This window comes from Lucilia sericata, unplaced genomic scaffold (assembly GCF_015586225.1).
Source record: "Lucilia sericata isolate MDLA Ls3-8-SP2 unplaced genomic scaffold, ASM1558622v1 Contig000719F_arrow, whole genome shotgun sequence".
NCBI classification, from domain to species: Eukaryota; Metazoa; Arthropoda; class Insecta; order Diptera; family Calliphoridae; genus Lucilia; species Lucilia sericata.
This window is the reverse complement of record NW_023994720.1, coordinates 20219-35568: the sequence shown is the minus strand read 5'-3', so window position 1 is coordinate 35568 and position 15350 is coordinate 20219. Positions and strand designations below refer to the sequence as shown.

The following is a 15350-nucleotide window of genomic DNA, read 5'->3' as shown; positions in this document are numbered from 1 at the left end:
CGTCGACAATACTTGTTAAAGAAACCTTTTCTCTACCTTGACGAGAAATTAACATGAAAGCTCTCACGATCATAAAATTAAACATCATGTTAGAAGTCATTCTATATTTAAAACCATGAAATTGAAAACATCTCCGAAATACTAAATGTTCTCAATGTACGGGAATATTTTATAGGGTTTATGGACCAGGACTAAGACAATTTTCGGACGAACAATTACACAGTGATACAGCAAAAAAATGCAAGGGTTCTCATATACCAATTCTATTTCGTTATAGTCCATAGAGTAGGAATTTATTTTTTAATTTTTCCCGATCACTTCGTTTAGTTCCTTTTTAAGAGCAAAAGTTGTGAAAAAGAGCTATTTTTGAAGTTTTAACTTAAAAAAAATATATGTTTGGTAGTTTGCAACCGATTTTCAAATTGGATATTTTGTTTTAAAGATACAAGTGTTGTCTTTCAACCCAAAAAAATAAATCCAAAATTTATGATTAATGTCTTGGTTACGGCCATTTAAGTAAAAAAAAACTCACACTTTTTTCACAATTTTTATACCCACCATCAAAAAAGATGGGGGGTATATTGATTTTGTCATTCCGTTTGTAACACATCGAAATATTGGCCATAGACCCATAAAAGTATATATATTCCGGGTCCTTATTAAATTCTAAGACGATCTAGCCATGTCCGTCCGTCCGTCCATCTGCCTGTTGAAATCACGATAGGGACCACACGAGAGGAGCTAGACAGTTGAAATTTTGCATAAATATTCCCTATTGCTAAAGTTTGTTTGGTATTAAAAATAGGCAATATCGGTCCAATTTTTCGGATAGCCCCCATACAAGTGGACCTCCAAAAACAGCTTTAACGGACATAACTGCTTCAGAAGTACGAGTATAGGGATGAAATTCGACATAAATAAGTTTCATATGAGCCAAAATCTTTCTACCAAATTTTTTGAGGATCGGCCCATAAATGACCCTACCCCTAATATATGGTCCCCTTCAGAAAATTACTTTAACACTCATTACTGGCCTAAAAATTCGAGTATAGCGATGAAATTCGGTATAAGTAAGTTTCTTACGAACCAAAACCTTTTAACCAATTTTTTTTAGGATCGGCCCATAAATGACCCTACCCCCATATACGGTCCCCTTCTGAAAATGACTCTAACACTCATTACTGGTCCCAAAATGCAAGTATAGCAATGAAATTCTACATAAATAAGTTTCATGTGAGCCAAAATCTTTCTACCAAATTTTTTGAGGATCGGTCCATAATTGACCCTACCCTCATATAAGGTCCCCTTCAGAAAATGACTTTAACACTCATTACTGGTCCAAAAATGTGAGTATAGCGATGAAATTCGGTATAAGTAAGTTTCTTACGAACCAAAATCGCTCTACGATTTTGTTTTAAGATCGTCCCATAAATGACCCTATCCTCCATCTGAAATTGACTTTAACGCTCATTACTGGCTAAAAATTACGAATATAGCAATAACATTTTACACAATTAAGTTCCTCGCGAGCCAAAATATTTTTAATAACTTTTATGTGGATAGGTCCATAATTGGCCCTACTCCCCCTATTGGGTCCACTTCAGGAAATAGCTTCAACGCTCATTACTGTCTTAAAAATATGAGTAAAGCGATGAAGTGCTACACACTTAAGTTTCTTACGAGCCAAAACCTCTGTACCAATTTTTATTTTGGATCGGCCAAAAAATGACCCTTCCCGCATATAAGGACCCCTCTCTCTGCAAATAACTATAATGCTCATTACTGGCTTAAAAATATGACTGTAGTGACTAAAATTGATGCACATAAGTTTAATGCGTGCCAAAATTTCTCCACAACATTTAGGGAGGATCGGCTCTACGTTGGCCTTGAAGCAGTAACTTTAGCTTTTATTACATTTGAAAAAAGGCACATTAAGTTGGGTTTCCAATGATGGTCAATTTATGATAATCGATGAAAAAGGTTATGAGTTGTGCTAAGTTTTATAAAAATATAGCATATTTCTTCCATACAAAAACGTTCATGTTTCTGGTTTTCTTTGTAACAAGTTTAAAAAATGTTTATAAACATTTTTATACAAAAATTAATTTGTATGGAGAAAACCAAAAATTCGAGAAACATTCTATTAGAAAAATTGGCATAAATCATCCAGTTTTTCATAGATTTTTATGAAATAACAAGTTTTAGAAACCTTCCTTTATGTGATTCTTCAGGAAAGTAATAAAAGATGAACTCACTGCCTCATGGTCAAAGTAGAGCATGATGAAAATGAAAATTTTTTAAAAAAGTGTGAGTTTTTTTACTTAAACGACCGTAACCAGACATTTGACCATAAATTTGGATTTCTTTTTTTGGATTAAAAGACACTTGTATCATTAAAAAAAATATCGGATTTGAAAATCGGATGAAAACTACTAAACTTATGATTTTTCAAATTTAAAACTTCAAAAATGGCTCTTTTTCGCATCTTTTGCTCTTAAAAAGTAAGTTAACGAAGTGATAGGGGAAAACTAAAAATATATTCGTACTCTATGGACTATAACGAAATAGAATTGGTATATGAGAACGCCTGCATTTTATTTTTCTTCACTTTTGTATCACAGTGTTATTTATAACAATAAGATATCAAAATATGTATGGGGGTCCGTGAAATTAAATAAATTCCTCAAGGGGTCCGCGAAGTAAAAAATGGTGGGAACCGCTGGTCTATCTATAGTCTAGTCTATAGTCTAGTCTATAGTCTAGTCTATAGGTCTAGTCTAGCTATGTCTTGTCTATAGTCTAGTCTATAGTCTAGTCTATCGTCTAGTCTATAGTCTAGTCTATAGTCTAGTCTGTAGTCTAGTCTATAGTCTAGTCTATAGTCTAGTCTATAGTCTAGTCTATAGTCTAGTCTATAGTCTAGTCTATAGTCTAGTCTAGTAGTCTAGTCTATAGTCTAGTCTATGTCTAGTCTATAGTCTAGTCTATAGTCTAGTCTATAGTCTAGTCTATAGTCTAGTCTATAGTCTAGTCTATAGTCTAGTCTATAGTCTAGTCTATAGTCTAGTCTATAGTCTAGTCTATAGTCGCTATAGTCTAGTCTATGTCTAGTCTATAGTCTAGTCTATAGTCTAGTCTATAGTCTAGTGAAGTTAGTCTATAGTCTAGTCTATAGTCTAGTCTATAGTCTAGTCTATAGTCTAGTCTATAGTCTAGTCTATAGTCTAGTCTATAGTCTAGTCTATAGTTCTAGTCTATAGTCTAGTCTATAGTCTAGTCTATAGTCTAGTCTATAGTCTAGTCTATAGTCTAGTCTAGTCTAGTCTATAGTCTAGTCTATAGTCTAGTCTATAGTCTAGTCTATAGTCTAGTCTATAGTCTAGTCTATAGTCTAGTCTATAGTCTAGTCTATAGTCTAGTCTATAGTCTAGTCTATAGTCTAGTCTATAGTCTAGTCTATAGTCTAGTCTATAGTCTAGTCTATGTCTAGTCTATAGTCTAGTCTATAGTCTAGTCTATAGTCTAGTCTATAGTCTAGTCTATAGTCTAGTCTATAGTCTAGTCTATAGTCTATAGTCTAGTCTATAGTCTAGTCTATAGTCTAGTCTATAGTCTAGTCTTTGCCTAGTCTATACCCTAGTCTATAGTCTATTCTATAGTTTCATATAAATCTAGTCCATAATCTATATGGGTCTGTACAAATTTAACATTTGACCTTTCACCCTCTCTTTAGTTTTCAACCTCCGTTTGGAAAACATATTCTAAACTATAACCCAAATTTACCGTTGCAGTATTTTCTTCATCCTCCTCTTCCTCCGCCTCCTCGTCATCATCATCCTCATCATTATTAAGATCTTTGGCCGATGTAGTACGACTTAAAGTCTCACCACCGCTACAATTGCCCATTGAATCGGCAGCATTGTGGCTAGAGCCAACAACGCTGCCGCTGTTACTGCCATTGTCCATCAGCATAATAAAAACTGATGAGGTGTAGGGGAATAATTAATTATTAGGTACTTTTATACGTTGATAACTAATTTTAATTATTAGTTTTTTTCTTGCTTTTTTTATTATTATACTTTTTTATCGTTGTGTTGTGTTTTTTCACTCACTCTCTCGAGAATATATTTTTTCACAGCAATAACAGACAAATAATAACAATAACAATTAAATATAATTACACAAAATATGGTTTTATTTGCAATAAATTATTTTATGTTTTTATTTGTTTATATTATTAGCACACTTTCGTTTTCCTTTAAATTTGCAAACCCTGGCTTATGAAGTGGGTGTTTGTTCTTTTTTTGGTTTTTGCTAAGGGCCTTGTTCCCGTTTTATTTGTTGTTGTTGTTTGCCCAATTTATTACCCGCATTAATACGAAATTTTTTTATTTCTTGTCTCTTTCTTTAATTTTTATGCCATTCAATAAAAACAACACCAAAATGTCGGTATAAAATTTATATTTTTCAATCATGACAAATTTCCTTAATCAAAATGGCAAAACGAGGGAGTTAAGAGGGTGAAGCTTTTTAGGCTTTACAGGATCTGTTAGAAGTTTAACACTGTTTTGTTGTGAGGCAGGCAAAATAAACAAAAGGAAACAGCACATTTTTTATCTTAATTATGGTCATGGTGTGAACACATTTATCATTAACAGAACAGAAACAAAATGTAAGAAAAACTAAAAAGCGGAAAAACTAAAATTCCCGGTCACGAATGTAATTAAAGTAAAAGGATTTTTATTTCTTTAGTTAAGCTAAAGTTAAGTAATAAAATTTTTTTAAATTTGTTGATTTTTTGTTTTTTTTTTTTTTTTTTTTGTATAATTTTATTTTATAAATTTTTTTTAAATTTTTTTCTATTAAAAATTTTATTTATTTAAAAAAATTTTGTATAACGTATATTAAGCGAATTGACAACATTTGTGTTTAAAAGCCTTAAGGCAACTAAACTATTATTAAGAGCTTGCTAAAATAAAGGTCCTGTAAAGCTTTTCATTGTTATTAAACTCAAACAAAAACTTTCACTTTAGCGCCAAAATCCTTAGAAAGTATAAGTGAAAGTTTTAAAACAACTATTAAAACAATAACAAATTGTTTTAAATTTAAAAATTAAACTAACATTAACTAACAAAACTAACATTTCTTACTTTAATTTAAAACTTTAAAATTTTCTTAAAAAAATTCTTTTAATTTATATCAAACATTTGTTAATCTGGCATTTCTAGTGTTAATGGAAACCTGTTTATGTTCACTTACTCTCTTTGTTGTAAATAGTACTCTCTTTCAAAAGCTTTTACCCAGAAACAGCTGTTGACGTTATTGTTTCATATTTTTTTCATTTCCATCTGAAAAAGCTTTTTGCTCCCATGTTTTCCTAAAGGTTAATGTCACTGCATAAGCCATTCATAAATACGTACTTACTTGTATATGTACTGCATAACTACACAATACATGTGTGTTTGTGTGTATAAAACCAAACTCTCCGAAGGTTAAGGGCTTTACTAAACGGGCATAATACTTTTTGTTCGAACTCATATAGTCTAGGCTACTGTCTAGTCTAGTCTATTGTCTAGTCTAAAGTCTAGTCTATAGTCTAGTCTATAGTCTAGTCTATAGTCTAGTCTATAGTCTAGTCTATAGTCTAGTCTATAGTCTAGTCTATAGTCTAGTCTATAGTCTAGTCTATAGTCTAGTCTATAGTCTAGTCTATAGTCTAGTCTATAGTCTAGTCTATAGTCTAGTCTATAGTCTAGTCTATAGTCTAGTCTATAGTCTAGTCTATAGTCTAGTCTATCTATAGTCTAGTCTATAGTCTAGTCTATAGTCTAGTCTATAGTCTAGTCTATAGTCTAGTCTATTAGTCTAGTCTATAGTCTAGTCTATAGTCTAGTCTATAGTCTAGTCTATAGTCTAGTCTATAGTCTAGTCTATAGTCTAGTCTATAGTCTAGTCTATAGTCTCGTCTATAGTCTAGTCTATAGTCTAGTTCTATAGTCAGTCTATAGTCTAGTCTATAGTCTAGTCTAGTCTATAGTCTAGTTCTATAGTCTAGTCTATAGTCTAGTCTCTAGTCTAGTCTATAGTCTAGTCTATAGTCTAAGTCTATAGTCTAGTCTATAGTCTTGTCTATGTCTAGTCTATAGTCCTAGTCTATAGTCTAGTCTATAGTCTAGTCTATAGTCTAGTCTATAGTCTAGTCTATAGTCTAGTCTATAGTCTAGTCTATAGTCAGTCTATAGTCTAGTCTAGTCTAGTCTATAGTCTAGTCTATAGTCTAGTCTATAGTCTAGTCTATAGTCTAGTCTATAGTCTAGTCTATAGTCTAGTCTATAGTCTAGTCTATAGTCTAGTCTATAGTCTAGTCTATAGTCTAGTCTTAATCTAGTCTATAGTATAGTCTATAGTCTAGTCTATAGTCTAGTCTATAGTCTAGTCTATAGTCTAGTCTATAGTCTAGTCTATAGTCTAGTCTATAGTCTAGTCTATAGTCTAGTCTATAGTCTAGCTATATAGTCTAGTCTATAGTCTAGTCTATAGTCTAGTCTATAGTCTAGTCTATAGTCTAGTCTATAGTCTAGTCTATAGTCTAGTCTATAGTCTAGTCTATAGTCTAGTCTATAGTCTAGTCTATAGTCTAGTCTATAGTCTAGTCTATAGTCTAGTCTATAGTCTAGTCTATAGTCTAGTCTATAGTCTAGTCTATAAGGCTAGGTCTATAGTCTAGTCTATAGTCTAGTCTATAGTCTAGTCTATAGTCTAGTCTACTAAGTCTAGTCTATAGTCTAGTCTATAGTCTAGTCTATAGTCTAGTCTATAGTCTAGTCTATAGTCTAGTCTATAGTCTAGTCTATAGTCTAGTCTATAGTCTAGTCTATAGTCTAGTCTATAGTCTAGTCTATAGTCTAGTCTATAGTCTAGTCTACAGTCTAGTTTATAGTCTAGTCAATAACATAATCTATAGTCTTATCTATACTCTATACTCTAGTCTATAGTCTAATCTATATTCTAGTCTATAGTTTAGTCTATATTCTAGTCTATAATCTAGTCTGTAGTCTAGTTTATAGTATAGTGTATAGTCTAGTTTATAGACTATTCTATTGTCTAGTCTGTAGTATAGTCTATATTCTAGTCTATAGTCTAGTCTATAGTCTAATATATAGTCTGATCTGTAGTCTAGTCTATAGACTAGATTTGAAGTACAAGTAATCGTATGCGACTCAATTGCACATTACAATTAATTGTAATTTACTTGAAACTGAATTACTTAACTTATTCTGATTTCATTAAGTATTCCTCCTAACCTGATTATGTGTTGTGTTCGTAGTAAGGCCCTACCATAAGGCCTCTCTCTTACCCCCCAATTTACACTGTATTAGAATTGTTGATGGTGCCTGTTCTTGCATGTCTTTTTGTATTCCAAAAGCCAATGGCTTTAGCTTTTATGTTGTACTCTTTTTTTGCTCTCTTGTGATTTCCTCCAATGAGTATGTTTGCGTATGTGTGTGACGTTGGTTTTGTTATTGCAGAAGATTTCTGGATAAGGATTTCCGGGATTAGCATTCAACAAACCATAACATTAAAGTGCATTTCTCAGCTTGGCATTGGGAATAATTATAAAGAAAACCATTTAAAGCTTTTTGTTGTTTTTCTTTTAGATTTAAGATTCTCTTGTCTGGCTACAGGTGTGCTTTTGATTTATTTTACAAACACCACCATAAATTTCCGTTTAATTGCCAATGCATGTAGGGGTAGGAGTTGCAACAGGATATAAGAAGGATTAAAATGATTGTGTTTGTTTTTTTAAAATGAAAATCTAAATGTCATTAGTGGGGTAAAAGGAGGAGTATAGAAAGGAAGGAAAGAAGAGAAACATAAATCTTTAGCAAAACGGAAGTGGACATTTTTAAATGCTTTGTCTATGTATTTATTTAAATTGATATTGAACTTGAAAGTATTTAAAGAGATTACATCTAAAAAGAGTTAATTATTTAGACAAATTAAAGTTTATCTTCGAAAATATCTGTTACCAAAGCTTACTTCAATATTTTGAAATATTTTTCCATTTTTTTCTCCACATTTCTTTGATGTAGTAAATGAAATCTTATTTTTGCATAAAAACCAACTTATTATTTTCTACCTTTTGCTTGTAAGTCCTTTACAAATAAATACAAAAAATGTATTATTTTGTATTTTTCCCCGTTTAACAGCCATAAGCGGATTACTACCTGTCAGCTCTCAATATAAATGGGAATAAAGTTCTTTTTTTTTTTCTTCAGTTAAAGAGCAAAGTAGCAGCAAAATAATTATTTATATGTACATAAGTGCTTACTATATAAGAGGCAAATAAGCAAAAGGAGTTATCTCCATTTTTATACAAATTTGTTTTACAGCTTCTACATGTTCCAAAAATCTTTGGAATTATAGTTCTTTTCTAAAAATTTCAAAAATTACAAACTTGGAGTTAGCTCATATTGCTCTATACATTTCACAGTTACCTTAAGCTTGTTGAGAATAATTATAAGTTGATTGTTTATTTCTTATTATATTGACTGTATTGTTTCAAATTATAGGAAATAGTAAAACGTTTTTTTTAGAATCAATTGAAAAAATTGAGATAAAATTAATCTTACGAATAATTACAACAAAAATGGGATTACAAAAGTAATTTGTATCTAATTTATTGTTTTTATATAAGTAAGTGGTTCAAGTTAAATTAACACAAATATGTTTTATAGTTCTAATCAGACTAATGTTTAGTCTACTTGAGTAAAAGGTCATGAACTATAAGCCATAGAAAAAAAAAACGGCCAAAAAAATGTGCTTTCAAAAAGTACCAAATAATTTACCCGAATATGGTCCTATATAGGGCTTTGTACCCGAATTCTAAAATAATATACATACCAATAGCTTATTTTGTGTGATTAAATTAACTATTTTTTCAAATTTTCTAAAAATTCACTTAATGAGTTTCAATAAATTGAATTTCCCGTTTTTCCCCTTTTTGTGTACTTTTTTCCTTAGTGAAATAGCAAATATTTTGTTTCAATAAATATTATAGAGTTAATACGTAATAAATCGAATAAGTTTTCTTAATGTGCTAAAAAAAGTACCAAAAATACAATTTTATCCCTTTTACACCTGAAAAAGACTGAATTTTAAAAAGTACGAAACAGTTGTCTCATCATTTTGAAATATATATCCAAAATATTTACAAAAAAGTTATATATATTAATTAGTTAAAAAGTTATAAAGGTACCAAAATAACCTTTGTTACACATTTTCACCCCATAAAAGTACGAATTTTTTAAAAAGTACCAGACACCTATCTGCTTATTTTAAGAGTATATACAGGTGCATTAAAAATTTTTATTGTATCATCACTAATATTGGGTGAGATAAGTAAAAAAAAGCTGTTTTACCCGTTTTTCCCCTTTTTACCCATAAATGTACAAATTTTCTTTTCGCCCTTCTAGAATTTTTTTAATTGTCGACTTTTTTAACTAGGCAGTTTAGGAAAAGTCAATTTTTTGAATATTTCCAATTTTTCTGCAATTTTGAAAAAGTCAATTTGTCGATTTTTTACATTTTATATTATGAAAATCTTAGTGCAAATTATAAAAATCTTAATTTTCGATTTTATGCAAATTATAAAAAGTTGACTTTGAATTCATGAAAGTCGACTTTTCGACCGTTTAATGTTTATGTTTTAATCGTGGACTTTTTGAGTTCTGTCAATTTATGAAAAGTCGATTTTAAGACTCTTTTCAATTTATGAAAGTCGACTTTCTTTTTAGCTAATTTTTCATTTGCTATGTCATCGTTATTTAGTAATTTATAAAAATCTTATTTTAAGACTTTATGTAAATTATAAAAAGTCGTCTTTTAATTTATAATGAGTCGATTTTTCGATCTTTCAATGTTTATGTGTTAAGGATTGACTTTTTGAATTGAGAAATTTATAGAAAGTCGATTTTTACACTTTTCCCATTTATGAAAGTCGACTTTCTTTTAAGCTACTTTTGAAAAGCCGATTTTTAAATTTTTTCATTCGCTAAGCCATTATTATGTTACAATTTATAAAATCTTATTTTAAGACTTTAAAATTATTAAAAGTCGACTTTTAATTTACGAAAGTCGACTTTTCTATCTTTAAATGTTTATGTTTTAATGATTGACTTTTTGAATTTAGAAAGTTATAAAAAGTCGTTTTTTACACTTTTTCCAATTTATGAAAGTCGACTTTCTTTTAACAATTTTTGAAAAAGCCGATTTTTCAATTTCCTTCATTTGCTAAGCCGTCGTTATTTAGCAATATATGAAAATCGTATTTAAACACTTTATATAAATTATAAAAACTCGACTTTCAATTTATGAAAGTCGACTTTTCAACTTTTTACTATTGTCGACCACCGTTATTTTACAATTTATGAAAAGTCGACTTTTAGATACTTTACAATACATGAAATGATTTTTTACAATTTTTAAATCGTCGATTTTATGAAAAGTCGGTTTTTTCGAAAGTTACAAAAACTTTAATTTTTGTTATTTATTCGTACGACTTTTTGTCGATTTCCCAAATTTTGCAATTTATGAAAATTCGAGTTTTAGATATTTTACAATTTGTGAAAGTCGACTTTCCATTTATTTATTGTTATTATATATTTTTTTTTTTTTAATTTATAAAATGTAGATTATCGTCTTTATTATAATCGGAAATGGTCGTTTTATGCAATTTATGAAGAGTTTATTTCACGTTCGTGGACCAGCAATTTTTAAAGTCGTCTTTTCGATTTTTTTTTGCAGTTTATAGTAGTTTTTTTTGCAATTTACAAAAAGATTACTTTTTCCTTTTGTTTTTGCAACTTATGAACAGTCGACTTCGATTTAAAGAAAAGTCGTCTTCGAATAGTTTTCCTATTTTAAAAAAGTCTATCTTTAAGAAAATCGAGTTTTAACAATTTGTGAAAGTCGAATTTTTGCACCTAATAAAAAATCGACATTTTTCCTTTTTGTAATTTATTAAAGTTCGATTTTACGTGTTGTTTAAAATTTATCAAAAGTCGACTTTTTGGTTTTTGACATTTATGAATAGAGGAATTTTCGTTTTTTTTTTTTTTTTTTTTTCGACATTTGGACTTTTGTAAATTATAAAAATTTTACTTTTCGGTTTTTTGTAATTAATGAAAAAGTCGACTTATTTGGAATTTAAGAAAAGTCGACTTTATTTTTGAAATAGTTTTTTCTATTAGTTTATTCGCAATTTAAGAAAAGTTGGATTTTAAATTGTTGCTATATATGAAAAGTCGACTTTTTAAATTTGACTTTTCCAACTTTTTTACAGAGTTAAGGAAAGGCTAACTTTTTCACACACAATAGGACAATTATAAAACCCACTGTTTGACTAAATCAAAAAAAAAAAACATATTTACCTCAACTTTCTTTAAAGTTATTTTTATATCCAATCTATGAGGTTTTCTCTCAAATGGATCCAAGTCGGGAGAATCCAAAGGAGATGTAGTCTTAATGCTGGGCAAAGGAATTTCAAAATCATCATAATACTCATCATCCTCTTCCTCGGTTAAATCATCCTCATCGGGATAATCCGGACCATACATCCATATTTCACTCATTTTGTTAAATTTTCTTTTTTAAATTTAACTAGTTTATATAAAAATAAACTTTTAAACACTAAAGATTTTTTTCTTTTTTTTTAAATTAAATTTTCTTAAAATTGCATTATTTTTCTTAATTTTTTTTTAAATTTTTTATTAAATAATGATTTTTTTTCCTAAAAATCACATAATCATTATTATTCTTCACTTATTTCCGTTTTTTACAATTTTAAACACTTTTTCTAATATTATCTCTATAAAAATTTCGACCGCTTTGTTAAAATAATGTTAAAATAATCTTTTTAACACGACCAAGGTACAAGAAACACTCAAAAACACTTTTCTTTGATTTACATAAATTTTAAAAATTTTGTTAGCAATAGAAATTGTTGATTGGCAATTTTAATACAAAAAAAATCCCGAAATAATTTCAAATAAAAATTCAAACACAATCTCAACAAAGAAGAAAATCTATCTACAGAGTATATCAAGAGAAAATAAATATTTAAGAATCGTAGTACAACAAATATCAGGCAAAGAACAAGAAAAAAATCCAACAATTGTTTTGTTTTAAGCATAAACATTTTTTTACACACAAGTGGAAAACCCCAACTGGGCTGAGAGGAAGGCTAGACATGTGTATTTCAACAAAACCGAAAAAAATTTAAACAAAACCGAATGTTTAATAAAATTTATTATTGAATAAATAATAAATTCTATCATCTAAAAATGATCTATAGCTAGTGATTTCCTAGGTTTCTACCATGTTATTTTTGTGAGTGTATAGTATAAGAAATCGTAATTCTTATTAACAAGTGCCAAAAATTTTTTTACATTTGAGGTTGAGTTTGTTGCTGTTGGGTTTTTGACCATTTTTTTGTTCTCTCTCATTTGAATAAGAATTCAAGTTCAAGTTTATTGCAATAAAATTTTACAATGCAAAATAAAATGTACAAATACATGACGGTTTGTTTTATTTATCTATCAAAAGGGGAAGGTATCCTTCGCTAAGTAAGATGTAACAGATTGGAGATGTTGGAGTTTAATTTCTATCTCTATCTATCTATCTAGTCTATCTATCTATCTATCTATCTATCTATCTATCTATCTATCTATCTATCTATCTATCTATCTATCTATCTATCTATCTATCTATCTATCTATCTATCTATCTATCTATCTATCTATCTATCTATCTATCTATCTATCTATCTATCTATCTATCTATCTATCTATCTATCTATCTATCTATCTATCTATCTATCTATCTATCTATCTATCTATCTATCTATCTATCTATCTATCTATCTATTCTATCTATCTATCTATCTATCTATCTATCTATCTATCTATCTATCTATCTATCTATCTATCTATCTATCTATCTATCTATCTATCTATCTATCTATCTATCTATCTATCTATCTATCTATCTATCTATCTATCTATCTATCTACCTATCAACAGCATTACAAAAGAGCAATCATTATCTTATTTTAAATTCAAATTGGAAATGTTAATTATATCAATTGTGGCCGTACAAACCCGGTATAATAACATTATATATTAACTATAACACCGGAAAATTTTAATTGCAATAGAAATTGTTGATTGGCAATTTTAATACAAAAAAAATCCCGAAATAATTTCAAATAAAAATTCAAACCACAATCTCAACAAAGAAAGAAAATCTATCTACAGAGTATATCAAGAGAAAATAAATATTTAAGAATCGTAGTACAACAAATATCAGGCAAAGAACAAGAAAAAAATCCAACAATTGTTTTGTTTTAAGCATAAACATTTTTTTACACACAAGTGGAAAACCCCAACTGGGCTGAGAGGGAAGGCTAGACATGTGTATTTCAACAAAACCGAAAAAATTTAAACAAAACCGAATGTTTAATAAAATTTATTATTGAATAAATAATAAATTCTATCATCTAAAAATGATCTATAGCTAGTGATTTCCTAGGTTTCTACCATGTTATTTTTGTGAGTGTATAGTATAAGAAATCGTAATTCTTATTAACAAGTGCCAAAAATTTTTTTTACATTTGAGGTTGAGTTTGTTGCTGTTGGGTTTTGACCATTTTTTTGTTCTCTCTCATTTGAATAAGAATTCAAGTTCAAGTTTATTGCAATAAAATTTTACAATGCAAAATAAAATGTACAAATACATGACGGTTTGTTTTATTTATCTATCAAAGGGGAAGGTATCCTTCGCTAAGTAAGATGTAACAGATTGGAGATGTTGGAGTTTAATTTCTATCTCTATCTATCTATCTATCTATCTATCTATCTATCTATCTATCTATCTATCTATCTATCTATCTATCTATCTATCTATCTATCTATCTATCTATCTATCTATCTATCTATCTATCTATCTATCTACTATCTATCTATCTATCTATCTATCTATCTATCTATCTATCTATCTATCTATCTATCTATCTATCTATCTATCTATCTATCTATCTATCTATCTATCTATCTATCTATCTATCTATCTATCTATCTATCTATCTATCTATCTATCTATCTATCTATCTATCTATCTATCTATCTATCTATCTACTATCTATCTATCTATCTATCTATCTATCTATCTATCTATCTATCTATCTATCTATCTATCTATCTATCTATCTATCTACCTATCAACAGCATTACAAAAGAGCAATCATTATCTTATTTAAATTCAAATTGGAAATGTTAATTATATCAATTGTGGCCGTACAAACCCGGTATAATAACATTATATATTAACTATAACACCGGAAAATTTTAATTGTTAGTTATATTTTTATTATCGGCATTACATCACAAACTTTGTTGCTGATTTATTTGTACTCAAAAATAATAAAATACAATATTATTTTTTCATTTCAAACTATTTAATAAATATATTTTAGAAAGCCTCAATTGACAAAAGTTATTAACTCCACAATTTGTTTTTTCTTTCAGATTAGTATTTCACAAACTAATGGTAAGTTTAAGAACAACTAATAACATTTTGTTATAATTTTTACTTTCAAAACTCTCAATAGATTCTAGTACAGTTCAAGTTCAGTTCTAGTTCAGTTCTAGTTCAGTTCTAGTTCAGTTCTAGTTCAGTTCTAGTTTAGTTCTAGTTTAGTTCTAGTTCAGTTCTAGTTCAGTTCTAGTTCAGTTCTAGTTCAGTTCTAGTTCAGTTCTAGTTCAGTTCTAGTTCGGTTCTAGTTCAGTTCTAGTTCGTTCTAGTTCAGTTCTAGTTCAGTTCTAGTTCAGTTCTAGTTCGGTTCTAGTTCAGTTCTAGTTCAGTTCTAGTTCAGTTCTAGTTCAGTTCTAGTTCAGTTCTAGTTCAGTTCTAGTTCAGTTTCTAGTTCAGTTCAGTTCAGTTATAGTTCAGTTCTAGTTCAGTTCAGTTATAGTTCAGTTCTAGTTCAGTTCTAGTTCAGTTCTAGTTCAGTTCTAGTTCAGTTCTAGTTCAGTTTTCTAGTTCAGTTCTAGTTCAGTTCTAGTTCAGTTCTAGTTCAGTTCTAGTTCAGTTCTAGTTCAGTTCTAGTTCAGTTCTAGTTCAGTTCTAGTTCAGTTCTAGTTCAGTTCTAGTTTAGTTCTAGTTCAGTTCTAGTTCAGTTCTAGTTCAGTTCTAGTTCAGTTCTAGTTCAGTTCTAGTTCAGTTCTAGTTCAGTCTCTAGTTCAGTTCTAGTTCAGTTTTTAGTTCAGTTCTAGTTCAGTTCTAGTTCAGTT

At 29.2% G+C, this 15350-nt stretch overlaps 1 protein-coding gene across 3 annotated transcripts in view; it reads right to left on the bottom strand.

Annotated features, from left to right (window-relative positions):
* Window positions 1-15350, bottom strand: part of LOC119607615 (organic cation transporter-like protein) — a 121680-nt gene that overhangs the window by 92638 nt on the left and 13692 nt on the right. Inside the window, exon 1 of one of the 3 annotated variants that reach the window (XM_037961608.1) lies at window positions 11433-11680. The exons of 1 other annotated variant lie outside the window; for it this stretch is intronic. In XM_037961608.1, the coding sequence (XP_037817536.1) occupies window positions 11433-11633 (201 nt within the window). In that variant the 5' untranslated portion in view covers window positions 11634-11680. Of the gene's footprint in view, window positions 1-3783; window positions 4776-11432; window positions 11681-15350 lie in introns of those variants that run through there. One more of the 3 variants, XM_037961609.1, reaches the window with a different exon arrangement.